Consider the following 27,251-nt stretch of genomic DNA (forward strand, 5'->3'; position numbering starts at 1 on the left):
CACACACATAATTCAGGTTCTTTTTTAAGCACCACTAAATTCTCAAATGACAGAAATAATGATTTTTGGGAGTAGGCTGGGAGGCATTTGTAACATACACTATTAGAAATGGCTGAATAAGTCACTAATACAAAATTAAACACTGATTGAATCTCAGAAATACAGTGACCGAAAGTCCTTTAAATCTCATTTCCTGCAGTACAGGAGAATTCAGAGTACTTCAACTGTACTGAGCAGTTGACTTGACTTGTTCTTAAGAAGATCCAAACACAATAATTTGGAATAGTCTTTAACTGCTTAATTAGACTTGCTTTACAGTTAAATGTACAGTTACAATGTTTTCAAAGGATTTGTTTTGAAAGGAATTTTGAAGATATATTCCTTGGCTAAAAATATACTCAAATACGATTGAAAAACTGCAGTTGTCTTTAAATGTGTATAGTTAGATTACTTCAGATGTATTATCTCTAGTTAATTGTTATTATAATTGCTGAGTCCTGTGCATGGCTGTAAGGTTCCACCTTTCCAGGTAGGGAAAATGAAGCTCCCTCTGTTTAGTGTGTAGTCGATAAAGAAAACCTGGCCAGTTAAATTCTTGATCCAGTTTTTGATAACTCAGTATACCATTCTGCCCCTTGGTACTGTAAACCTGGATATTGGTCATAATCACAGCTCCAGAAGAATTATAGAATCATAGAATGGTTTGGGTTGGAAGGGACCTTTAAAGGTCATCTAGTCCAATCCCCTTGCCATGGGCAGGGACGTCTGACCAGGATGCTCAAAGCCCCATCCAACCTGGCCTTGAACAATACCAGTGACGGGGCATTCACAACTTCTCTGGGCAACCTGTTCCAGTGTCTCACCACTGAATATTCATATATATGTCAGAATCTGGCATTTCACAAATAACTAAAGAAAAAAAACCCCTGGATATAGCAATGTTACCTTTATAAAGAGGGCATCATTTACTGTTGTCTCACTACTCTTGCATAAGGCTACAGTGTGAACTTGCAGGATTACAGCTGAGCATGTTCTGTCTTATGAACAGTGTTAGAGGTCTCAAGTATTTGTTCATTTTATGCACTCTGTGCCACATACATATCAGTTTGAAAAATGTCGACTCACTGTCTGTCTCCAAAAGCAGAACCGTTCATAAAACAAATGAAGGCAAGATCATGTCTTCATGACTGTCATGGTTTAGCCCCAGCTGGCAACTAAGCACCACGCAGCCGCTCACTCACTCCCCCTCCCACAGTGGGACGGGGGAGAGAATTAGAAAAAAACTCGTGGGTTGAGATAAACACCGTTTAATAGGACAGAAAGAGAGAAAGAAACAACAATAATAACAACAATAATAATACTAACAAAGGAATGTACAAGAACAAGTGATGCCCAATACAGCAATTGCTCACCACCAGGCGATCGACAGCCTGTCCCTGAGCAGTAATTTCCACCCCTCGGCCAACTCCAGTTGATGTACTGGGCATGACGTCATATGGTAGGGAATATCTCTTTGGCCAGCCTGGGTCAGCTGTCCTGGCTGTGTCCCCTCCCAGCTCCCCATGCACCCCCAGCCTCCTTGCTAGCAGGACAGCACAAGAAGCTGGACTGTCCTTGACTGGTTAGCAACAACCCAAAACATCAGCACGTTATCAACAGTTTCTCATCCCAAATCCAAAACATAGTCTCACACTAGCTTCTGTGAAAAAAAACAGCTCTAGCCTGGCTGAAACCAGAACAATGACTATGAACAAAAAATTTGATTGTGTTTTTGAGTAAATAATTTCATTATTAAGCCTGTGAGAGTCTGCTTAAAGCTTCTGATTACCGCATACTTTTATCCTAGGTCGAGTACCCAGAGCTGTAGCATCTGTCAATCAGCATTTATTAGCATCTGATGATGTGGTTAGCTGCTGCTTGGATTTAGGTGTACCCAGCATTTCATTCCGCATTAATGGACAGCCTGTACAAGGAATGTTTGAGAACTTCAGTACAGAAGGCTTTTTCTTCCCTGTTGTAAGCTTATCAGCAGGTGTAAAGTAAGTACAACTTAATTTTAATTGCTGTTTTCTTTGCTGTCTTGTCACACAAAATATTGTCCAAATTCATGTATGAATTGTTCTGTTTCATTGTTTTGGTTCTGCTCAACCAGCAGTTGGGAGAGAGGCAGGAAAGTACTGATTTTTGTTTTTTTAGTGATGATTTCACTTAAGGGTGAAAGGTGAGCCTTTTAGCAATTTGACCAAGTCACAGTATCTGAAAATTATTATTTTATCGGTATTTAGTGACCTAGGGGAAATTAATTTTGTCTTATCCCAATTATCAGTGAAAAAAAAGCACATCAGAAACACAGCACCACATTTGGCACAAATTAAAATTCTCACTGGCTTTCTCAGCAGGAAGTAAAAAAACTAAATCATCATGAAAACTGATACTATATTCACAGTAAGAAACATAAAGAACTGATGAGAAGCTGTTTTGGAATCTCATTACTAATATTACCCATTTCTTACCTGTTTTGTAGCTCAAATACTGAGATTTGAACTTACCATTTTCAGACTTCTATTGTTATCTTATTTTTAATTAATCCAGAAAATCTTTTGCAAATATCTATCTACTTAAGTGGTCAAAACACTTGTCTTACCATTACAAAGCCAACACAGTAACGAAAGACTAGCTCTTGCACTCTTGTTATAGTAGGAGCAGTTTCTGTTCAGTTCATCTTAGAGCATTTTTATTGCTGGTATTGACTGGCAACAATTTTAGGAAGCAAACACAAAAATAATTAAGGAGAATTCTTCAGTAAGAAGGATTGGGATTTTTCTGTCTTTTGTAGGCTAAGCATAATTTCTGCATAAAATATAGCTAAGTTATGAAAAATTTTCACTATGAAAAAATGCTAATGGTCTAGATGTAAATAGCTGCCAGAAACTGCCAAACTTAGAAAAAGTAATCAGGAGTGGAGTAAGGGATTATGGTGAAGGAGTGCAAAAATGCAAAGGTCTGGCGCTTATTTAAAGGAGGGTTTCTCTTATACATGGTAATTTTTGAGAAATGAAGGTTCGGTATGGCCAGAATAGAGAGTATATAGCTTTCATAAGTGAAAGAAAACTCAGGTTATAAATGGTTCATACATTACGCAATTAAGAAAAAAGAAATCTTTGTTTCCCTGAGGTGTAGCAAATAACTAGTTATCTGTGGGCTTTTCCTAGTGTGATCAATACACAAATACTTTGAGCTGCTTATGCTTAAGAGAACCTCCCAGGTGAGAATACTAACAGAGACCAAACAGAATAAAGGAGGCCTGGGAAGAGCTTAGTAAATCAATTTTCATTTATTCTCTGGGAGTGACCCTGCTATGTTAGCTGCATTAGTACAAGAGCTTTTGAAAATATTAATTACTTTTTTCTCTAAGAAACCTGCCTAAACTGGTGTTAATTATTTTTCTTCATTCTTATTTGATGTTGTTTGTGTATTTTGTGAGAGCATTTTCCCCTGTAGTTAATAGTAGCTGGTGGTAGTGGCAGGTTATATGTTGTCTTCTGTGTCTTTTCGTATCAGAGAAATGTAATTACATGGGAATCCTGAGCTCATGAGTGGAGGAGCATGTTCCACACTGGGCAGAAACTCTTATATTTCTATTTCTGTTGTGGCTTAGCTGCTTTTCCTCTGCTTTCCGTGATTTTCTCAGTCTCTGATTCTGGGTCTTCCATCATTTTTTCCTCTCTAAATCCTTGTCAGCACCTGCTTACCCGCACTCTCTCGTATTCGTTTTTTTTACTGTAGGTATTTTCTATCTATCCAGGTTTTCCTCCCTTTACCAATAGTGCTGTGAGCTCTGCTTGTAGTACTACAATATTCCATTCAAATCATCAAGGAATTTAAACAGCAGCTCTGTATGGAGAATTCATTTTCATACAGTTCATTAAAGATTAGCTTTAAATGAGCCATCCAAACTGTTTTTAGGGAAGTTAGGGGTCTGGATGTGTTGACATGAAAAGTTAACATTTTAAAAGTGAATGCCTATAGCAATTAAACATGAGGTACAATAAATACAGCTATCATGGGGGTCTTGTCTTTCACAGCCAGCCTTCGAAATAAGCAAAAGACTATTTAGAATAGTCTTGTAATTCAGGCTATGAAAACTAAGTATAACTGCTAGCAAGTTGCTAGAATGGTAGGTGCAGCTGCCTATGTACAACCCACCTCCAAAATGAAACAGAAAGAGTAGTAATAATCCTAAATCAATCTGTTTAACTATTTGTAACTGTCTTTTAGGAGTTCTGTTGCTTTAGCGGTATCTCTCAGGGGGCCATGTTGGGACCAGTACTTTTTAATATCTTCATCAATGACACAGACAGTGGGATCAAGTGCACCCTCAGAAAGTTTGCACATGACGCCAAGCTGAGTGGTGCGGTTGACATGCCTGAGGGATGGGATGCCATCCAGAGGGACCTGGAAGATTAAGGAATGGGTCCATGTGAACCTCATGAGGTTCAATAAGGCCAAGTGCAGGGTCCTGTACCTGGATCAGGGCAACCCCCAGTATCAGTACAGGCTGGGGGATGAAGGGATTGAGAGCAGCCCTGGACTTGGGGGTACTGGTGGATGAAAAGCTTGGACATGAGCTGCCAGTGTGTGCTCGCAGCCCAGAAGTCCAACTGTATCCTGGGCTGCATCCAAAGCAGCATGGCCAGCAGGCCAAGGGAGGTGATTCTGCCCCTCTACTCCACTCTGCTGAGACTCCACCTGGAGTACAGCATCCAGCTCTGGACCCCTCAGCACAGATGTGGACCAGTTGGAGAGGTTCCAGCGAAGGGCCACAAAAATGATCAGAGGGATGGAACACCTCTCGTAGGAGGACAGGCTGAGAGAGTTGGGGTTGTTCAGCCTGGAGAAGAGAAGGCTCCGGGGGGACCTTGCTGCAGCTTTCCAGTACTTAAAGGGAGCTTATAAGAAAGACGGAGACAGACTTTTTAGCAGGGCCTCTTCTGATAGGACAAGGAGTAATGGTTTCAAACTAAAAGAGGGTAGATTTAGACTAGATCTAAGGAAGAAATCTTTCACCATGAGGGTGGTGAAACTGTGGCACAGGTTGCCCAGAGAGGTGGTAGATGCCCCATCTGTAGAATCATTCAAGGTGAGGTTGGATGGAGCTCTGAAGAACCTGATGTAGTTGTAGATGTCCCTGCGCATTGCAGTGGGGTTGGACTAGATGACCTTTAAAAGGTCCCTTCCAACCCAAACGGTTCTATGATTCTATATTTGATTTTCAGGAGGGTTCTTTTTAAGGTTAAGGTCAAACAAATTAAAACAAGTTTTTCAAATCTAAAGATCTGAACATTTCTTTTAAAATCAGATAAAAAGCCACAGCTTCTTGGAGTGTTCAGGCTTTTAAAAGAGAATGTGCAGCAGTAGGAGGATGTAGTCTGTGTGGAGGTTTAGATGCTGCAGTGAAGAGCAGGGAGAAAACACACCTCGGAAGGAATGAGAACATCATAAAGATCACGTGAGATTGAATGGTTTGCTAAACCAAAATTGACCAAATTGGCAGGAAGGAAGGAGCTATTTACTGGGGTGTGGTCAGCAAGGGAAGAATTGCATGAGAGTTTTTTTCATTTGAACCTTTCTTTGACTTTTGTCTATTTTGGAAGTTAGACTTCTGGGTCTTAAAATAAAATTGACCTCCTTTTTATTTGTAAAATATTTTGATCTGTGTGGAGGCTTGCCATAAAGAGAGATCTAAGCTCAAAATTGTCATCTCAAATATTAGCTGCCTTGGGATCATTCAAATATTTTAAACAATGTATTTTTAAAATGAAATTAGAAAGTTACAGCTTCATGGAAGTCATCAATAATAATATATTTCTTGTGGACATTGAACCATTTCAGATATTTGTGACTTGTGCTTATGTACCTCCTATTTGGGAAAACTTGTGTATCTTAATTTTTCTCCACTTTTTGTGTTGTTTATGTCTCTTACTGACCATGAAATATGTTGATCTGATAGTTCTAGTATTTCTAGATGTAAGAAGTGATATAGGCTTCTTCTGATCACCCTATCACTACAAATGAGCTATTTCCTAGAGATAACAATTTTTAATTTTCTGTGGTTGTTTACTTGTAGAGTTTGCCTACAAGTATGAAGTTGGATATTTTTTGTCTTTTTTCCCCATGGTATACTTTTAAATTTATATGAAACATACATATCTGAGGAGAAACAGAAAACTGTAGGTGTTTAGTAGGAATCTTAGTTATGCTTCTGAAACTCTTACCCAGTTGTAGTATTTGGTGTGATTTTCTTTGCCTTATTTATGTATTATGATTATAGTGGGTTTTTTCACCATATCCTGCTTTTTTTTCTCACGTGACAACTGCCTGCATGAGTGCACTGAGAAGTTACTTTAAAACTTTTAAGTGGTATATAAATAGTCCCTATGGGATTTTTTAGAGTAAGAGTCCAATTTAAATCAGATTTGTGTTTCCAAATAATTTAAATGCATTAAAAATGTCACAATTTACAACCATTTGATTTTAAATGATAAACGCTTTTTTTAAAATACGCTACTGCATTGAATAATTAGTTTTGCTTTAGCCAAAACAAATTTTCAAAAAGTAGTGTGTAGGTGATGGTGTTATTGATAGTATCTGCTAGTGTGAATGCTTGGTAACTCTTTTGTGTTTATCAAAGCATAAAATACACCTGCATTATCGTAAATGCTATTCAAATAAACATTTAAGTTTCTAAATGATTTATTGATGATGTTAGTATATGCTGACTATTTAAGAGCATAATTTTTTCATTGAAAATTGCACAGAGTTCGTTTCTTATTGGGTGGACGTCATGGAGAGTTTAAATTTCTGCCTCCTGCTGGCTATGCTCCCTGTTATGAAGCGTTGCTTCCAAAAGAGAAGATGAAACTGGAACCAGTAAAAGAATATAAGAGGGATTCTGATGGAGTGAGGGATTTGCTGGGTACAACACAATTCTTCTCCCAAGCTTCCTTTATCCCATGTCCAATAGACACCAGTCAGGTATGTTAAGTATGGAATAATGGGATTGTAAAATTAGTCTTTAAAAATTTAAATTCACAATATAAAAATTAAGCTAGCTTGTCCCCTTTCTTAGCAATTCATCATTTGTGTGTTGTGGTGTATTTAACTGAAGGAGATGATCTTAGATCTACAAGGTGTGGTAACTGGAACCTTTTCATATTTGTGGAATTGTTACGCTCTTTTTTTTAGATTGCTCTTCCTTTTCATCTTGAAAAGATCAGGGACAGACTTGCTGAAAATATCCATGAACTGTGGGGAATGAATAAAATAGAACTGGGCTGGACATATGGCAAGGTACGTTTTGAATGACCTGTCTGGGTACAGTCACCGATATTAGGTTAAGCCTCCTACCAAAAACCTGGACTTGGAAGTTGAATGGAGTATTTAATGGTGGTCTGTATGTTACTAACAATAGACAAACATGTAAGCTGGCAGGAGACAGTGATATTAACTAGTCATTAGAAGGCAAATTTGGAATATTAAATAAGGTACATATTTTATCAGTATAAGTAATTAGCCATTTGAAAAAATAACTTAATTGAGAAGTATACTAGCTATACCAAGATGGAATTCTACTAAAAATCATACCAATAGTGAGTAACTGCCAACTAACTCTTTGGTTACTCTAGTGTTGGGGAACAAAGAGATAAGCAAAAAGTCCGTTGTGGAAATTTGCTTCTGTTGGTAATGGAGACAGGGTTTTTTGGTGACTTTTATAAACACTCAAATTCCTCAAAGGCCATTTTTTTTATTTAATTAGTTACAGTTAAGGCTTATCATTATAATGATCCCTTGTAAGGTGGTATAGCCTAACAGATTTAAGAGAGTAAGGTCATCTGGTCAACAGTATTTAAATGTGCATGACAAGGTATTCCCTGCCCAATGGATGTCACCAAATGAAAAACAGTTAAAAGGGTAGGGCAAAAATATTATATTCAGAATATTATATTTAATTAAACAATTGTATTAAAATTGGTACTTTCCACTAGTAATATAAAGTTCTAAAGGCTGTATTCTGCCTTGAACTTAGATGACTTCATCTTGCTTCTTTTCAAACTCAGATTTACTGGGGTAGTCCTCTAGGTGCCCATCTCAACTATATCCTGCCTCAGAAGAATCTTTTTCCTTCTCTTCCGCTTTTTTTTACTTATGGATTTGATTTACTTTTTTCTTCAATAACTCTATGATATTATCTGTCAAAATGTTATTGCTATTGAAATGCTGAGCTTTACTAACCTTTTTAATGTTTCTGAGCTTTGGCAGTTGAAAAATGTAATTTGTATCTGAAGTGCTGTGACCCTTAGTTGCCATCAGGATAGAAGCATTTGGCATTAAGCGTAAGAGCTTGTTTAATTAGGAATCAGATAAGTGTTCAAAGATTTATGACGATATCAGAAAAAGAATGCTCTACTTATTCCAGTAGAATTTGAATTACCAAATGATCCTTTAAGGTTTTTGAATTAGAATGTATACAGTAGATTAGACTGTGCTCTATTGAGCATATATTGCTCAGGTATTCATCAGAAATGTTCATTGAGTTTACAGGATAGCTTTCTTGTATCTTGTGTATTTATGTAGAACACATGAAATAGCTATGTGTTTTTCTGATTTTGTTGGATATGTGTGCGTTATAAGTGAACCATGGGAAAGTTCACTAATATAATGATGAGTAACTGTCATTGAACAAAGGTAAATGATATTGTTTACAATGTCTTAATTATTGCAAAGAATTAACAGATTTTTTTTTTTTTTTACTCTGATTCTGGTTTGAATTTGGTATCATGAAAGTACTCTTTTCCGTTGCTTTGTTACAGATACGGGATGATAATAAAAGGCATCATCCTTGTCTTGTGGAATTCTCAAAATTACCTGAGACAGAGAAGAATTATAACCTACAAATGTCAACTGAAACCCTCAAGTGAGCTTTAAATTTAAAGGAAAATAAAGTTTTTTGTTTTTTTTTTTTTTATTCAAGCACTTCATACTGTTGTAAAATACAGAAGCATTAGAATATCTTATTCAAAGTGTGTTTCTGCTAACTTGGCTAGAAGTTCCAGGAGCACATTCAGAGCAATGTAGAAAAATCTTGTCTCTACGGAGATACAAAGGAAAAAACCAAGACCAAGTCCTGTTGGTTTTAATAAAGTGGCATAACTTTGTAGCCACTGATTTGTACCTTTTTAGACTTTGAAGGTTTTATTTATTTTTTTTAAATAAGTTAAAATATTTGGGTTTTGAAATTCCATTATTTTGAGTGACTTCCCTGGTTTTTAAATATCGTTAGTTCTGCATATTTATACTAAAAACTAAAGAAATGTATAAAATGGGTGAGCACTATAATGTTGTGTTTCACTATTGCCTTTTTTTTATGTTGGCAGAACCCTTTTGGCCCTTGGATGTCACATTGTTCATGCTCATCCAGCAGCTGAGGAAGATCTTAAAAAAGTCAAACTTCCTAAAAAGTATGTACCTTATGATAACTATTACATATTATTTGTAACTACAGGGTATTGATTAACCAAAAATACTGTAAGGTGATTTAAAAAATACTTGATATGAACCCCATACCCAGTATGGACTTGTAGAGCACACGGTTGGTCCGTTACCTTGCCTGTGATGATGGTTCACTGTGAATACTGCTGCATTACATCATCTTTGTGAAGTGAATCACAAGGACACAAATAGTCACATACTTAAACCACATGTCGTTATATCTGTGTTACATGGTCTTAGAATAGGTACTCCAAAGTTAAAAGCAATATTTCCATGCTTATCTATCACGTGGCGAAGAACAGTATATGTATATGATGGTAAATTGACCTACTTGAATGAAGGGTATACCATTTCCCCATAACCCCTGTTTTGATTTTTCACCTCTCCTTTCCTTCTCTCCAAGAAAAGGTTTGTTCAACATACACACATTTCCAGAGACATTATTAATGCATTTCTTTAAAGAAGAAAAAAAAAAAAGAAAGTTACTGTTCTTATTATATTGCACATTTCTAGGAAATGTACATACGTAGATTATTGCATAAAATACAATTGGGTTTTTGGTTTAATTTTTATTTGGTAGCCAAACTATTGCATTCTGAGCTAAAATCATTGAATGATCTTTTTGATTTGGACATCTTTAAGTCATTGGGGTAATCACCCCTAACATTGTGAAGATTAATCAAAGGTTACATCTGTATTTTAGCATTTTCTATGGGGACTCTGTAGTCCTCCTGGGACAGATTAAAGCCCTGTCCTGCAACAAAACTTGAAGATCGAAACAGTGATTTAGATACTTGCCACTTCACATCAGTTTATCAACCTACGAGATGTCTTTCTTCCTGAAACAGCTTTATCCATAAGAAAGAAAGTTGGATTTTTTCAAGACAGCAGTAAAATAAATAGTTTTATGAGGTGGGAGATGGTAATCTTGATCCAGTTAATGGCATTAATTAAAAAAAGGAAAAAGTAACCTTTCCCAAGGTTCCTACTGCAGGCAGTCTGTCAACATACTGTTTTGATACTATTGTCTTCAATAACAGAACAAATAAATCTTATTTTCTGACTCTTCTTAAATATCTACTTCCTACATGAGTCATCCTAACAAATGGAAATTATCTCATTTGAGCAAGAGAGAGTCTGCATATGTATAAAACAGCAGAGTACTCTTTATACTACGTGGAGGGGTCAGAGAGCATAACGCCTACTACTAAAAAAAACTACTAAACTTATTATTCAATGAAAAAGTGGGAAGAACAGGATTAAAATATGTTTTCTTCACTTGGGAAAACAGTAATGTAATTTTTACAGACTAGTATATAAAAACCTCCATATTTAATAGTGCATAAAAATAATTTCATAACAAGTCATCATGCAGATCTTTAAAATAGAAATTACTTGAAACGTTTACATGACAAATGTAAATAAGATACAAGGTACTCATTTAATAACAGTTTGTTTTTTCATAGCAATTATTTAGGGATGCACATACAGATCTGGGTCACAATTAGATAGGATACAGGTAGGAGGCAAATGAGACTCTCTGATAGAATACATTTTATATCCTAGTCAATGACCAAATGCAACGCAGGATTTTTGCAAAGAGATGGGAGAGTAGGAGATTGAAAAGTGGAGAGAGAAAGTGAACCCCACCCTGTGAATGCCACATAGAAAACTTTAAATACCGTCAGTGGGGTATCTTGACTCTCTGTTTTCCTTTGTTGACTTACAGTTACATGATGTCAAATGGATATAAACCTGCCCCTCTTGATCTTTCTGAAGTGAAATTGTTACCTTCTCAAGAATTTTTAGTTGACAAACTAGCAGAAAATGCACATAATGTCTGGGCAAAGGACAGAATAAAGCAAGGATGGACCTATGGCATTCAACAGGTAAGGACTACTTTAGATACATTTGGAAGAAGTAAAGAATGTATGTTTTTGTTTTCTATAACATCAGTTGAGAGTGTTAAATCAGAGAATAAATAACGAATGTCGTGTAATGTCTGGAAAAGTTGGGGGCGGGGCAGTAAAAGAAGCCTTGCCCATGCAAGTCTGAGTAGATTGTCAGACCTGCATGGCTACAGCTGAGGGATGTATAAGGATATGTTTCCATACTTCTCTTTTGTTCTTGTCTTTAGATTTTTTAATATTGTTAACAATTGGGCTTGCATTTATAGAACTGTTCTTTATCAATATTGTTTCTGTCCTGTAATCTTAACATAATTCCAGAATATACTCTGTCTCTTTATATAAAATCTTTGTGATGTTTAAACACAGTTTTCTTCTTGTTCTTTTTTATAACCCCTTTTAGGATCTTAAGAACAAACGTAATCCTCGGCTGGTGCCATATGCATTATTAGATGAACGTACTAAAAAATCAAACAGAGATAGCCTCCGTGAAGCTGTTAGAACATTTGCAGGCTATGGTTATAGTATTGAGCCACCTGACCAAGAGATTGGTATGTACTTTCAATAAGAATCATGGCCTTTTTTTCTCTCAGTGCTGGGAAGAAAACATAAAACACTGAAATAGATAGGGAAAACATAAAATACGAATTAATAGTAGTGTATTGCAGTGGACTTCAATGAAAGCTGCAAATATACTTTGTAAATTACTTGTATATTGCTTAGATATATTTTTTAAAAGATTGGTTGTAGTTAATGATAATTCTAATTTCCGTGATTTTTTTAGGTTGGCGAAATCTGGAGTGTGAGTGAACATACTGGTTTTCATTTGAAAATAATGAAAGAAAGAAAATAATGTGGGATTAATTTAACATAACTTTTTTGCATGATATGCAGATTAGGTTTGAGTACATCAAGTCAAACTCAGTTCTTAGAAGTAGTCAAAGAAGTGCAGCAAGTTCAATAATTTTTTGTATTGAAATCAGGAGTAGAAATTTGTTTAGAAGTTTTTCTTCACGTTTGCTATACAACTGTGATTTTTTGACAAAAATCGAAACAAAACAAAACTTACTTGATAATTTTTTAAATGTTCTAGATGTATTGACTGTATTACTTGTGTTACTGTAAGAAAAGTATTTTGTTGTGTTGTAATACTGCATTATTGCATTGCATTGTATTGCATGTAGTAATCTTACACTTCTGAGGTTTCCTCTAGACAGTTTTGTGTTTGGGGCTCTGCTTTGGGTGGTGCTTTGAAATACTCCGCTTCTAAATAGTGTGTAATCACTCATCCTGTATAGAAATAGAATCTGCTGTCTGTAGGCTGATTACTGTTCTTTGTTTTTTTAACTATGAAGGTTCTTAAACATGCGATGGTAGAAAAATGGCTGTTTTCAGAGATAGAAAATACTGGGGACAGATGAAACACTAAACAGTGGCATTTATAGTTTCATCTAATTATAAATGGTGGGGGCTTTTTTTCTGTTTATTTTTACAGCTGACCAAACAGTGGAAAAAGTCAGCATCGACAAGATACGATTTTTCAGAGTAGAACAGTCTTACGCAGTGAAGTCTGGAAAGTGGTACTTTGAATTTGAAGCTGTGACAGGTGGAGATATGCGTGTTGGCTGGGCCAGGCCAGGCTGTCGACCTGACATAGAGTTGGGAGCTGATGACCAAGCATTTGTATTTGAAGGAAGCAAAGTCAGTGCATCTTTATCTTTTTTGACCTATGAACAGACTAGGTAGAAAACTACAGTATAGGTTTCCTCTGTATACTCCAGATCAACTACTGGAATATTTTTGATTCATATAAAGATGTGTCTGAGCTCTGTTTAATGCTGGGTAGTATCTGCGTTTTGGTTCTGGTCACTGAAATTATGCTAACAAAGTTATATTGGTTTATATCTATCTTACTAGAGTATACCCAACTGAGTAAAGAAGTGTGTTGTAAGCATAAACAAAATACAGCATTCTTTTTTTTTTATAAGTGGTGCTTTACAAAAATGAAGCAAACTTTCTTCAGTTACTAGAAGAGAGAACCACAGTTCTGTTTTCCCTTTTTTGTCTTTTCTGCTTTCTGCACATTCTTTCTTCCCAAACTTAACTCCTAAAGGACTGAAAGGGTGATAATGATGCTCCATGTGAGAAGTGGAATCCAGTGAACAGTGGTTATTATCTAGATTGTAAATTGCTGTTTGCATGTTACGGAAGTTAGGGTGCTTTAGTTTCTCTATGTGAAATAACTAAGATGATAATAAAATTAATTACCTGAAAGCCATAATTATTTTGAGATCCTGGAAGGTGAAATATTTGCTTGTTTTACTTTATTTATTTTATGTTTTATTTTTTAATTTTAGCATGGTGTTTATTTACTTGGTTTTTTGTTTAGGGCCAGCGTTGGCATCAAGGCAGTGGATTCTTTGGACGAAGCTGGCAACGAGGGGACGTGGTTGGCTGTATGATAAACTTGGCTGACAAATCAATTATCTTTACTCTGAATGGAGAGTTGCTTATAACCAGTAAAGGTTCAGAACTTGCGTTTGCTGACTTTGGAATAGAAAGTGGTAATTTTCTTTATGTAGTTATATGGTTATGAGAAGACAAAACAGAACAAACTACTCTGTCATACTGGCTTAGTCAGCTGGGAAATTTTATTTCACTGATACGAGCCTTCAGACTGTGCTACACATTAACTTCATAAAAATTTATTTTAAGAGCACTTATGTGGCACAAATTGATTTTCTTTTTTTTCTTTAACCACGAGTGGATATTAATAGGATTTCAGCAATGAGAATGGGTAAGTTTCCTTTGAGCCTTGCTAGGCTTACTCACAGGACTGAACTTCAGTGTTAAGAAGTGGTAATAGTAAGTACCTTGAAAAATTCCCAAAAGCTGAAAGTCTAGTCGCTGATTATCTCACTGGAGCATACACATGTTATGTTCTTGTCTGTGAAGAACAAAATGAGTACTGGGTGGTGAGAGACTGCACCAAAAGAACAAGTCTTTGCAACATAAATTTAGTCTGGTAATTTTTTTTTCCTCTGTCCCATTCATAGCTTATCTGCATTTCTCCTTTTCTTGGACTATTCTTCTTCCTGGTTTTGGCCTTTGCTTTCTTGAACAGTAGCATCTACGTGACTGTATTGAAGGAGGCAAGGAATGTTTTCAAACTGTTTTGGTTTATTTTGTAGTTGACATTTTCTTTGGTAGCATATCTCCTCCAACCAGTAGTAGTTTCCAGTTAGTAATTGCCAGAAGACTTTGCAGTTGCTCACTATCCCTCTTTGGTCTGGCCATTGATACAGTTTTTCTAATGGTAGAGAATGAGGGACTGACTTGAGAGCTTTTTTGAAGTCTTGATGTTGAAGTATAGGAGAGAAAATGTCTCCTTTAGAGGTTGAACTGTTGGCTTTTCCCTGAAGTTTCTCCAAGTTCTGTTTCTTGAGAAAAAATTCAACAGCCTTTCATCCCTGTCTATTGGCTGCTACAGGTATAAGGAGAACAAAAAAAGTTTGGTTGTAAAAAAATGGCAGCATTCAAGATGTGTGTATTTGTCCATCATGAATGATGGTGGGATGGCAGTTGGCAACAAATTTATAGCTACTGATGACAAACTAAATTTTAAACAGATGTACTGAAATGCCTAAGTCTCATCTCAAAGTCCTTTTGAAACTTCAGTGTCCTCAGAGAGCATACTTAACATTAATAACTTTGATCTAGCCAAGATTGTCATCCAGTGTGCAACTCATTGTATAAAGGCATGGTTATTAGTCTAAAAATGATGAAGATAACAGATTCTACTAATAAATAACTGACTTGAGCAAATCTTGTTTTTTCAAATCTGATTGTCCACAAAACTACCTCTTGACTTTTTTTTCAACACAAATCTACTATTACATACTAATAAAAATTGTTAAACTGGTTTAATGTTTAAATAAATGGGACAGTGTGTATAATGTTCATTCATCGCCTAAGTCCTCAGGGGTTTCGGTAGCAATTATATTGAACTTAGACATTAGTATTTAAGGTGGCTTTAAATCCTTGCTGCTGTCATCACTTCAGGTGCATTACTTGTAGGAGCTAAAGTTTGGTTCACATTAAATGGATTCAAAATAGAATGCTTGTGCTCTGCAACTAAATTACTGTTTTTTTCTTGTTAATGTTGTTGTATTGTTTTCTTAGGTTTTGTTCCGATATGTGCACTGGGTCTATCTCAGATTGGTCGTATGAACCTTGGAATGGATGCCAGTACATTCAAGTATTACACAATGTGTGGCCTTCAGGAAGGTTTTGAACCTTTTGCTGTCAACATGAACCGAGATGTTGCGATGTGGTTTAGTAAACGTTTACCAACATTTGTCAATGTGCCAAAAAATCATCCTCACATTGAGGTAACATTACATGTTAGAGAGACACCTGTTTATCAACTGTTTGTTTAGCAAGCTGAGACATTAAACCCTTACTAATACTTACTGTCATCAGATAGTTTGTCATATAAATCTGTTGAGTCACTCTTAGATAATTCCAGATGATCTTGTCTATCTCCAACTTCATTTATGGTAGTATTGCTATTCGTTCTGTTCTGTTCTATGTCTTACTAATTTATGTTGTTGTGGTTAGCTACTTGAAGCATGCCAGTTGTGGTTTCTTAGAACCATTTTTTTTGTTTATCTTACCTTTGCTTTCATTTTTTTACACCTTCTCTACTAATACATTTTTCTTAACTATCTAAAAATTGTTCAGCTGAATTCACCATCACTTAAGGTAATGGAATTGTGAGCTAAGCAGAGACTGATTTAGTCCACTTTGCTAATCTGAGACACATTTAGGTGTACTTGTGGTGTCACCAAGTGATACCTGTTTCATTCATTCTTATGCACCAGTGATAGGAATGTCACAACTCCCTAACTAATCTACTCTAGAGCAGTATCCTATGTTTTGTATAAAATATATTCCACAATGATATGTTTGAATTCCTGATCAGTTTTTTAACTGTGATCCCTAGGCCATTTACTTTAATTTAGGTATTTAGCCAATTATTCTCTAATACTTGTCTTTGAACATTTTCTTAAACAAAATACACTTCACTGAATTCCAACTAAATGATGTCAGCATTTTTTTCAGTTTATCAACATCATTTCAAATGTATTTCTGTCTTTAAAAGTTTTTTAAATGTTCCTATCATTGAATGTAAAAGCATACCCACTTTTTCAGCATAAGGGAAAATAATGATATCAGACTCGGACTTCATAAGGATAATCTGAAAGATTCTAATTGATATTTCTTCTTGTTGTGGTAGCAAACTACTGACTCTTGTAAAGCGATTTTTCAATGACTTGTGTACTCAGAGTGAATTAATTTAATAAAATCCATACTTTTTTTTATTAAAAGCTGTATGGCACAACTTGAAAATATTTACTGCAGTCAGGATATACTGAATCTGTTGGTTTTCTTCAGGCTAGATTCCCTGTCAGAGAAGAAAGTTACATAGTTAGGAAATTAATTAATTTTGAAAAACTTAAGTTGACTCTCAGTTATCTCATCATCTAGTGGCTTAATGAAAATTTTCAGCATTTTTCTTGGAATAGTATTATTTCAAAATTATTTCTATTATTTTTAGATATGGAGAATTGATGGAACCATTGAAAGTCCACCTCGGTTAAAAGTTACTCACAAAACATTTGGCACACAGAACAGCAATTCAGACATGATATATTGTCGTTTGAGTATGCCAATTGAGTTCCGCTCATCATTCAACTTCAGCATGGGTGTGGAAAATGCTTCATCTGATGTTTTCCAAAAACGGTTAGGCTTGATTTTAGTTATCCTACTTCATGCTCTCACTGTAAATGTAGTATGTTCTATTATGCTTTGTTATTGTACACTGAAGAGTTCATACTTGGTTTTGCACTAAGCATATGCTAGCATAGGATACATGTTACTGAGAATTTTTTGTTCTTGATGATTTTTAATAAATTTATAACACAACTTTGCTGCAGAATGCTATATCCAGACAAGAGAGAACCGTTTCTGAAGAGGTGCATCACAACATTTATAGTCATTCATATCTGCCATCCTTTTAAAATCACTGGGATTTGCAAAGCTCTTCAGCCAGGCTGGAGAACAAGCTCAGAGCCTGTTGCCCACTGGATTAATGCTCATCTAAATTATTGTTCAATAGCTCATTGTTGCTGGAAAAGCGACTAATCCATGCAAAGAAAAAAAGATTGTGGGGCAGATTTTTAAAGATACCAGGTACTATTGAGTTCAACACCTTCCAGCATTGCCTTCATCTTGAGTTAATTGCTGTAAATCTGTCTCTTCCTCCCCTGTCTGCCTTAACTGCAATTGTTTTGGGTATATATTTGTATCCTGCACAGTCTTTGCATACTTAATTTACTCATGCATACTCAGTACCCAGCAAACATGAGTTAGCTTGTAAGCACACTTAGTTTAATAATGAGTACTTTTTTTACTATAATTTTTTTTTAAAACTAATTTACTGATGTTCCTTTATCTTTAGAAAACACAGCCAAGAAATTGCTGCTCCTTCTACTACAGTAAGTATATATGTTGAGATGCTTAGTTCTTTTTGAAGTAGATTTAGTCATGGCAGCATGTTCATTAGAAATTGATCTGTTGAAAGAAGCCTTTTTAATCATTTGCTATGATATAACACTGTATAAATAATAATGCCCAGAGTTGTATGACTTGAGGCATAAACCTCACTATCTGAAACCACTAGTCTGTTTTTTTTTTTAATTTATGAGCATTTTAAATGACTTATTAAGAGAATGTGAATTGCTATTATTAAAGTTTGATCTGTAGGAGGTTTTTTAAATCATTATTTGAGCATTGCCTGATAAAATAATTTAGATTTCTATTACTAATATGTTCTTTTCCTCTTTCCAGTATTTTTATTCACTACGAATATTTGCTGGCCAAGACCCATCCTCTGTCTGGGTTGGCTGGGTAACACCAGACTATCATTTTTACAGTGAGAATTTTGACCTAAATAAAAATTGTACGGTGACGGTTACTTTAGGTGATGAGAGAGGCAGGGTTCATGAAAGGTACGGATTTATTTATCACTTATTAAAGATATATTTTAATACTGTTGCTCAAAAGTGAATTATTCACAAGCTTGATGATATTTTGAACGTTAATTTAAACTAATGAGAAAATTGATTATGGAGTAGGACTGTTCTGTGCTCATTTATATATGAATGTGTTTTACATAGACTTTTTAAAGTGACTATATTTATCATTAATGTTCTGCTTGAAAGAATGCTTTGTGATGCTTTTTTCTTTTGACATCCGTATTTGGTCACTGTGGGTGAATCTGTTATTTGTTTTAATGTATCTTACATAAGCTCACAGAAGCATGTAAAATTGTTTCATAATTATAAAAAAAGGTGCACTTGGTCTGATCCCTTACCCACAATGCTTACATTATTAAAAAAAGGGACGGTTGTTAATGAGAAAACAAAACTAATAGCAGCACAGGCACCTTTGAGGATCTCTAATTCTTACTCCATTGAAAAGTACATCTTCACTGAATACTTAGTCAAGTTCAGTGTGACCTATGATTTGTTTTCTTTGTTCTTGCTGTTCTTTCAGTGTGAAGCGCAGCAATTGCTATATGGTTTGGGGAGGAGATGTAGTTGCTAATTCCCAGAGATCGGGTCGCAGTAATGTTGATTTAGAAATTGGATGCTTTGTTGACCTGGCTACTGGAATGTTGTCATTCACAGCCAATGGAAAAGAGCTTGGCACTTGTTATCAGGTATTATCATATTTTCAGGAAGCTATCTAGTAAATTGGTTCTTCTGATGCTGTTATAAAATTGTTTTTTCCTGTTCAGAAATCTAAGTGAACACTATTTGTGTGACAATAACATGTGTGCCTATAGTATTCTGGTTTATCCCTCTTTTTTTCTCTCTCTCTTCTGTAAGGCTACCTTTTTCCAACTTCTTACAGTAGTTTCAAATGTTGACGAAGGACTACTGGTAGATAGTTCAGAAAAATATTTTTTTTACGCTTAATTCTTGTGATTCAGAATCTTGATTTATAATGTTCATTATTCTTTAAAATATTTTTGTCAACTAAATCTCTTGGGTTATATAGCGGTAGAGATATAGGGAAAATAATTATTTACATCAGCATATGGTCAAAATTAGACTTTAGATGTAGTAATTTTTGGTATGGATTGAGAAAATAAATTTAGTTTATTATTACCAGGGTTTGTGTCTTCTGCAGGTAGCTATGATTAGGAGATCTTGTGATTTGTAAGTTTTAAACCCCAAAATTCAAATATGCATTAATGTGCAAAGCCAAAATATATGGGATGGGCCCTAAATGCTATTAATGTTCTCAAAATGTGGAGTTGGTATGTGAATGGATCAGTAGTTGACAGAAGTTTTCAGCACCGGATGAATGAGGTTTGCTCTTTTTAAGATCAGTTGTCCATAGTAGAGCATCCACTGTGGAAGAGATTATGCAGTTAGGAACAGTGCATCACTTTCTTCTATGTCAACAACTTCCCCCCCTCCCGCCAAAATCTGTAATACAGGTAAAACTTAAACGTTATTCAACTAAATGTAATGGAACTTTATATACTGATGCCATTGAAAAGGAATGGGGCAGGGTTGCACACAGGCTGTAAATGGGGGTGGGAGGTGATCTAGCAGCTGTGATTTTGGTATATTTTTTAAGAGTGGTCAGAGACTTCAGTGCCATGCTGGGAGGATATTAAATGTCAACATCCTGGGAAAAGAAAACAGGAGATGAAAGGGCTTAAGCCCCATGCTTTGCTGATTTTTTAGCTAGATACAAATCAATATGACAGCTTCTGAACAAAACCACAGAAGCGTGGTGAGTGTTTTTTTCATGGAACAGCCTTTACCAGAGTGTTATGTCTGAGGGTGAAATATTTCTCAACTTTTGCATGTTTCAAGTAATTTAAATCTTTTATCTATTTTTGAAAGTAGTGAAAATAGTCTTATGTAGTTTTCATTTTAACTTCTTGAGTATTTTTACCATAAAATAAAATCTTTAAAATACTTTAGTAAATCTAATCTCTCGCCCAAATTGCAGCAAATGACTGATATTTGTCTAGTCTAGAGGCAGCAGAAAACTTACTCTAACCATGTAACTGTTTGCACTTTTCAGTTTTCTTAACTGAAGTTGAGGGACAATATTTGTATGCTGTTTTCATTCTAAAAGGCCTACAGGTCATATAGGTCACATACTGAGGAGAAGAAATGAATTTTGCTGTAGTTCTTGATTTAACTATTGAATGCCATGGTGGTACTCAGAAAAAAAAATCCACAGTCTGTAACAGAAAAGTAAATGAAAGATAGTATATACACATATATTTGAGATTTGTCATTAATTGTCAGACCAGTGTTAAGGTATTAATGGTAGAAAGGAGATTTTAAATGTTGGTTTACAAGGCGTTTTATTTTGAGTTAGTAATGGTTTTCTGACCTTCAAACAAGATTAGAAATCAGAAATTCAATTATTGTTACTAGGAAATACCTATCTTTGGTCAGAGACTGAGAGTTATATTGTTTGAGTCAGTTACTTTCAGGCTTTAATGAAATAAAAGACATATTTTATTAGTAGTGCCTTCCATTCCAGGATACCTTTTGTTTCTGGATTTGGGGTTGTGGCGTTTTTTTCTTATCAAAAAGATTACAATGTACATACCTGACCCTACATTATTTTGTCTATCCCAGTTTGTTATCCCAGAATAATGTTTTCTGCATACAGATGTTTCAGTATATGGTATTATTTTACATTTTGTTTAAGTTATATTGTGTTTTGGAGCTGTTCTCATCTAAAAGAATATGGATTTTTTTAATTTCTGTTGGTCTCAGTTTGTTGTTTTGCAATTTTTGATAGTTTGCAATCCTCAAAGATAGGAGTTGCACTAACATACACCTTCACAGCATGAGTATTGTAACTGTACTTAGTATGTATAATACATATGCATAGTACACAAAATACACAATGATGTGATTATAATATTTAATTGAACTCCTGAAATTTTGCATTGGTTATATAGGGTGTACCTTTTTTCAGCCACCCTGGAGCACTGAAATCTTTTTCATAATACACTGTTCTATAAGTACCTCATAATTGTTTTTTTTTTCCCCCATGACAGTAAGGGTGGGTGATATTATAGAGATGCTTCAGAATAAACTGGTATTGCTACTCTGACATGTACTTTGAGTTCAGCTATAATGTTGAAATGAGGATAATGTAGCTGTCAAAAAAATCCCAAACCCAACCAGACATTTAAAAACTGCAGCACTGTGATTCACTGTGATTTTATAAGACTAGAGAAAAATGCTAAGCCTGGGAAAAAGAGATCTTTGAGATACTTAAAAAAATTGCATTCTTCTACTTTTCGAGTATGGATCAGAAATTCACTAATCTTAATAGGAAATAAATATTTACGATATCCTGATCAAATGATGCACTGTCACCCTCTTCTTATCCCTCTCTGGTTTCCTCTCTCTTAGAAATTTGTTTTTGAGCTTTTTTGGTAGTGAATTATTTAGTCCATTGTAAAATGTGAAAGAACTCTAAAAGATGTATGGTGGTCTCAAAAGCTGTATTCTACCCTCAGTCTGTGCTGGGGATGCTTTTCCTAGTGCATGCGCCAAAATACGTATCTGTAAAGTGGCTGGATTTTTAAGGAGCTGCTCTAGAATGAGGTGTTGGATTTGGATATGTTTGAGAAGAATCAACATGTAGTGTTGCCAAAGTTCTTGTTATTGGTGTTGAGAGCTCATAAGGCAGCAATACATCTGCCTGAAAGTTAGGTGGACCTACAAAGATAACTCAGCAAATGCTTTGCTATATTATAGGTGAACAACAGGTAGACACTGATCGACAATTTAATACAGTGTCTGCAGTTATTTGATAATGAACTATAAGCTATATAGTATTTATTTTATATCATATCATATTCTGGGAGGAGATTCTTGCTGCTTTTTTAATTTTTTACATTTTTTAATCTCATTTCTCTTCTAGGTTGAACCAAACACAAAGCTTTTTCCAGCAACTTTTGTACAGCCTACGAGCACTAACTTGGTTCAGTTTGAACTTGGCAAATTAAAGGTACAAAGTATTTTCCTTAAAGGTGCTCTTTTAAATCTATCGATTTCCACAGAAATTCCTGCTTTGTTGAATTTGTTTAGGAAGATTGAATCCATGGTGTGACGTTTTATTGATGATAAATGACTCCATTTACTTCTGTAGATGTTATTATTGTATGAAGTTAATAGTTCAACAAACCTAACCTGCATTTGTCAAAATAAACTAAAGTTATTTGGGGAGAACACCCTTAATGTTGCATTTTTTTAAATGGATTTTGTTTATTGCAATAATCTATATATTTCTGTGAGTTCTTTGCTATCAATAAATCATAATTCCTTTTTATATTATAGGTTTATTCATAATTACATGTTACAGAAATAATTTTAATATACCTATTTGTTTCAGAATACCATGCCTTTATCAGCAGCAATTTTTAAAAGTGAAGAAAGAAATCCTGTTCCTCAGTGTCCCCCTCGCCTTGATGTGCAAACAATTACACCTGTTTTATGGAGCAGGATGCCAAACAGCTTTCTAAAAGTAGAAACTGAGCGTGTCAGTGAACGTCATGGCTGGGTTGTGCAGTGTTTGGAACCTCTGCAGATGATGGCACTTCATATCCCAGAAGAAAACAGGTACATTTGGAAGGAACTACAGTGACTTGATATGGACAAAATGTATTGAAAGCTGGTATCTTGGTATTGGTTAAACCTGCCTTGGGGAATATTTACAATGGAGTTTTTTAGAATTTCTGATCTTACCTGCTATAATATCATATTAGTGAAATTTAGGTAGATACAAGAGGCTGAATAATTTTAATGGCATGTGATGACATTTGCATACCTAGGAGAGAACATGACTATTTGATTTTATTTAAATTATAAAATAATACCTCAGAAATATCTAGGTCTTCTAAACAGATTTTCTCAGCTTGAAAAAAACCAAATCTCGTGAATATGCAAGTACTATTTTATTGATTTTTTTTTTTCTGTAATAAAAGCGTGTAATTTGTTCCTGTTTCATTGGTTCTGAATTTACATTAATTAATATTTTTTTTGTTCTTATTGACAAAATCATGACTTTCTTGGATTTCCCTTAAATTTTATCTTCAGAGTGAGGATCATAAAGATGTGTCCAGATAGCAAATATTGTAACCAGTGACAAATCAAACTATAAGCAAAAGCACAGCAGAAAGATAATTTAACTGCTGTACTTCTATCAGTTATTTTGCAGCTTCTTTTAATAGTTCAAGAACCTATTTTATTTATTGTTAATACAACTGAATTCAAGGAAAGAGTAAAAAAATACTGAGTTTTGTGGAAAAAGTGAAACAGTAGTCCTCAATAACCTATAAAGGCACTGTTTAGTGACAGTATTACCACAGAATTTCAGCATTCCAAATACATTCCTTTTAAAAACAAATCTCTAATTTACCATGCTTCCGAAGAAGCTTCTCTATCTTTCATTTGTCTTTTTTTTTACTATGTTGTACTAATTGTAAGTAACCTCATCAAATTATTACCACCATTTACTGTGGTTTAATGATGTTAAGATTAATCAGTATCAACATTAATATTAATTATTTAAAGTGGAACTGACCAAAATGTGCAGAGATTATAAAACTTTTCTTTTACAAAATTATTATTAATGAAATTGACTGGTGTTCTGTTTTCTTATTTCGTACCAGATGTGTTGACATTTTGGAACTATGTGAACAAGAAGATTTGATGAAGTTTCACTACCACACTTTAAAACTCTATAGCTCAGTTAGTGCTCTAGGTAACACTAGAGTTGCTTATGCACTTTGTAGCCATGTGGACATATCTCAGCTATTTTATACAATAGATAATCAATACTTACCTGGACTTCTACGTTCTGGATTCTACGACTTGCTCATCAGTATTCATTTAGAGCACGCCAAGCAAGCCAAGCTCATGATGAACAACGAATTTATCATTCCAGTTACAGATGAAACTCGAACTATTAAATTATATCCTGATGAAACAAAGAAGCATGGTTTACCTGGAGTAGGGCTTAGCACTTGTCTGAAACCAGGCTTTAATTTTTCTACTCCATGCTTTATTGTGACCAGTGAAGAACATCAGACATCAAGCCCAGAGATACCCCTTGATACACTTAAATCCAAGGCCATAAGTATGCTAACAGAGGCAGTACAGTGTAGTGGTACTCATATACGAGACCCTGTTGGAGGACAGGTTGCATTCCAGTTCGTTCCTGTTCTTAAACTGATAGCAACTTTGCTCATAATGGGTGTTTTTGATGATGATGATGTGAAGCAGGTGTTACTCCTCATTGATCCCAGTGTGTTCGGAGATCACAAGGAAGAAACAGAAGAGAGGACAGAGAAGGAAGAAGTTACACAAGTTGAAGAAAAAGCTGTAGAAGCTGGGGAGAAAGCAATGAAAGAAACAAAAGCTCCTGCAAAGGGCTTATTGCAGACAAGATTACCAGAATCTGTTAAGCTTCAGGTGACCATTTAATAGCAATGTATTACATATGTTTTAATATTGATGAAAGAAAGGTAGTGTTTTTTGTCCGTTCTCTAGTTTGTAAGATTTGAAAACTTGAAGATCTTTATTCCTTGTAACATTTGCCTTATAACATCACGTTAATAACCAAATTTGATGATGATGCAATTCTTTCTACATGTATCTACACTCAAAACAGATATGCAAATACTTACTTATTGCATAGGTGTATTTTAAAAGAGGGAGAATTGGATCAGGTGATCTTTAAAGGACCCTTCCAACCCAAACTATTCTATGATTCAATGATTTCTACATTTTTTGAGTGCATGGAGTGAAAGACTGTGAATGCAATACAGTCCTATCAATCAGAAAATAAAACTGCAAATAAATTTGACACCTTCACAGTGTTAAAAGAAAAATATGGGAAAGAAGTCTTTCATTTTTACAGTCTGTTGCAGTGCATAATATCCACTGCAGTTCTTCCCCAATTAGAGTTTGTTAAACTGTTGAACTTAAGTCTGTTTTTTCTATCCTAGATGTGTCATTTGCTCAATTATTTCTGTGACTGTGAGCTACAACATAGAGTGGAAGCAATTGTATCATTTGCAGACCGTTATGTATCAAAATTGCAATATAATCAGAAATACAGATACAATGAACTCATGCAAGCCTTGAACATGTCTGCTGCTTTGACTGCCAAGAAGACTAAAGAATTTCGGTCTCCTCCTCAGGAACAGGTAATATTAATGAAACGGTTGAATCCAAACATGAAAAAAATTCTTTGTGATGATAAAATAGAGTTCTGACTTCTAAACTGCCACTGGAGCTGCTAGAGAACAAAATTGAATTAGAAATAAAATTTAGTAAGGTGCCACAAAATACTGAATGTCAGAGTTCTTACACCAGTACTCCGGAATTCAGGCTCTAAACCAAAGTTGACTTAGGATTTCTCAACAGTATAGAAAAATTGAACATTACTGTTCAGTGCTGAGGAGCTGATAAAATTTGATAATTTTAGTTGCTAAAAGCATGAAGTTAGTGTTGTGCTGGCATTGGTATGTTGGAAATAGTCTTTTCTACCCCCAGGAAATATCTTTATTATTAAGTGTAACTGTATTTTTATGTTAATCGTAATGAAATCTTACAAAGTACCATTGCTTTATTATTTCCTTCCAGCTGCTTTAGAAATCTATGTTTTATGTTAATTTGATTATAAATTTGATTATAGATAGACTATGGACATGTATTAGAATATGTCTTAGGCTATCTCGGTGTTTTAACTATGTTTTAATTCCCTTAAAGATTAATATGTTGCTGAATTTTCAACTGGGAGAGGATTGTCCCTGTCCAGAGGAGATTCGGGATGAGTTATATGAATTTCATGATGATCTTTTAATTCACTGTGGTGAGTGGAAAGGTTTTGTTATATTTTTTGTTTGTCTTTTTGACATTTTACATGAAAAAAGAACAGGTTAGTTAAAAAAAAGTAGTATGAGGTTTTTTTTGTTAGGTGTGTTGCTGTCTACATGGTACTTTCCTGACAGACCTTGGTGCATATTACAAAAATACAGGAAACCTGTGCATGGTTTTAAGTTTCATTGTCATATATCTATTAAATATTTATTCTGTTTTTATATATATCAATTTTAGACTTAATGAGAAAAAATACAAATGATCCAAACAAGATCCAACTGATTACCTTAAAAGATTTATATAGGCATGTGTATGTGTACAAGCAGATACAAGGTATTGAGAAACATTATTGCTGTGAAGTTGAGCGGTAGAAAATTAAATAAAAAACACTAGATGAGGGGTGCTGCTGCTGTTTATCTTAGTTTCCTTGTGTATACATAACTGTGATGGTCAATCATTGTAAAACACTATTGCACTGCAGATTGCAGTTTGAGTTGCCCCAGTCATTGAATTTGAATTTCTTTAGGGTATCCTCAAGGGTGAGCTATATCCGATACCCTGTGCAATTTATGTGGGTTAAGGAATCACATTTTATATGAGATGCCAAAAAATTTTTGTTAGTCTATTGAGAGCTTAGTCTCATCAAGACAATCGTGGAATTACTAGTGCATTTACAATGATACTAACATTTATAGTCTGAGTCATCCTGTTATTACTGCTCATTCCCAATAATTCTGCGGTTAAAAGTGATATACACAAGCTTTTTCGTATCTCCCTACTTGGTAGA

General features: G+C 35.0%; 1 protein-coding gene across 1 annotated transcript in view; it reads left to right on the forward strand.

Moving 5' to 3' along the window:
- The window catches only part of RYR3 (ryanodine receptor 3), a gene marked incomplete at both ends in the record, with an annotated part of 240,011 nt that overhangs the window by 98,606 nt on the left and 114,154 nt on the right, over positions 1-27,251 (forward strand). Inside the window, 19 exons of the mRNA XM_082000511.1 lie at positions 1,847-2,039; positions 6,819-7,035; positions 7,246-7,350; positions 8,871-8,974; positions 9,435-9,518; positions 11,279-11,438; positions 11,860-12,007; positions 12,952-13,157; positions 13,846-14,020; positions 15,639-15,847; positions 17,077-17,261; positions 17,980-18,016; positions 18,369-18,529; positions 19,077-19,242; positions 22,500-22,586; positions 22,971-23,197; positions 24,250-25,051; positions 25,588-25,788; positions 26,354-26,456. Of these exons, the coding sequence (XP_081856637.1) occupies positions 1,847-2,039; positions 6,819-7,035; positions 7,246-7,350; positions 8,871-8,974; positions 9,435-9,518; positions 11,279-11,438; positions 11,860-12,007; positions 12,952-13,157; positions 13,846-14,020; positions 15,639-15,847; positions 17,077-17,261; positions 17,980-18,016; positions 18,369-18,529; positions 19,077-19,242; positions 22,500-22,586; positions 22,971-23,197; positions 24,250-25,051; positions 25,588-25,788; positions 26,354-26,456 (3,570 nt within the window). The remainder of the gene's footprint in view (positions 1-1,846; positions 2,040-6,818; positions 7,036-7,245; positions 7,351-8,870; positions 8,975-9,434; positions 9,519-11,278; positions 11,439-11,859; positions 12,008-12,951; positions 13,158-13,845; positions 14,021-15,638; positions 15,848-17,076; positions 17,262-17,979; positions 18,017-18,368; positions 18,530-19,076; positions 19,243-22,499; positions 22,587-22,970; positions 23,198-24,249; positions 25,052-25,587; positions 25,789-26,353; positions 26,457-27,251) is intronic.

The sequence above is a fragment of the Phaethon aethereus genome (genome assembly GCF_964289735.1).
Source record: "Phaethon aethereus genome assembly, chromosome: 5".
NCBI classification, from domain to species: Eukaryota; Metazoa; Chordata; class Aves; order Phaethontiformes; family Phaethontidae; genus Phaethon; species Phaethon aethereus.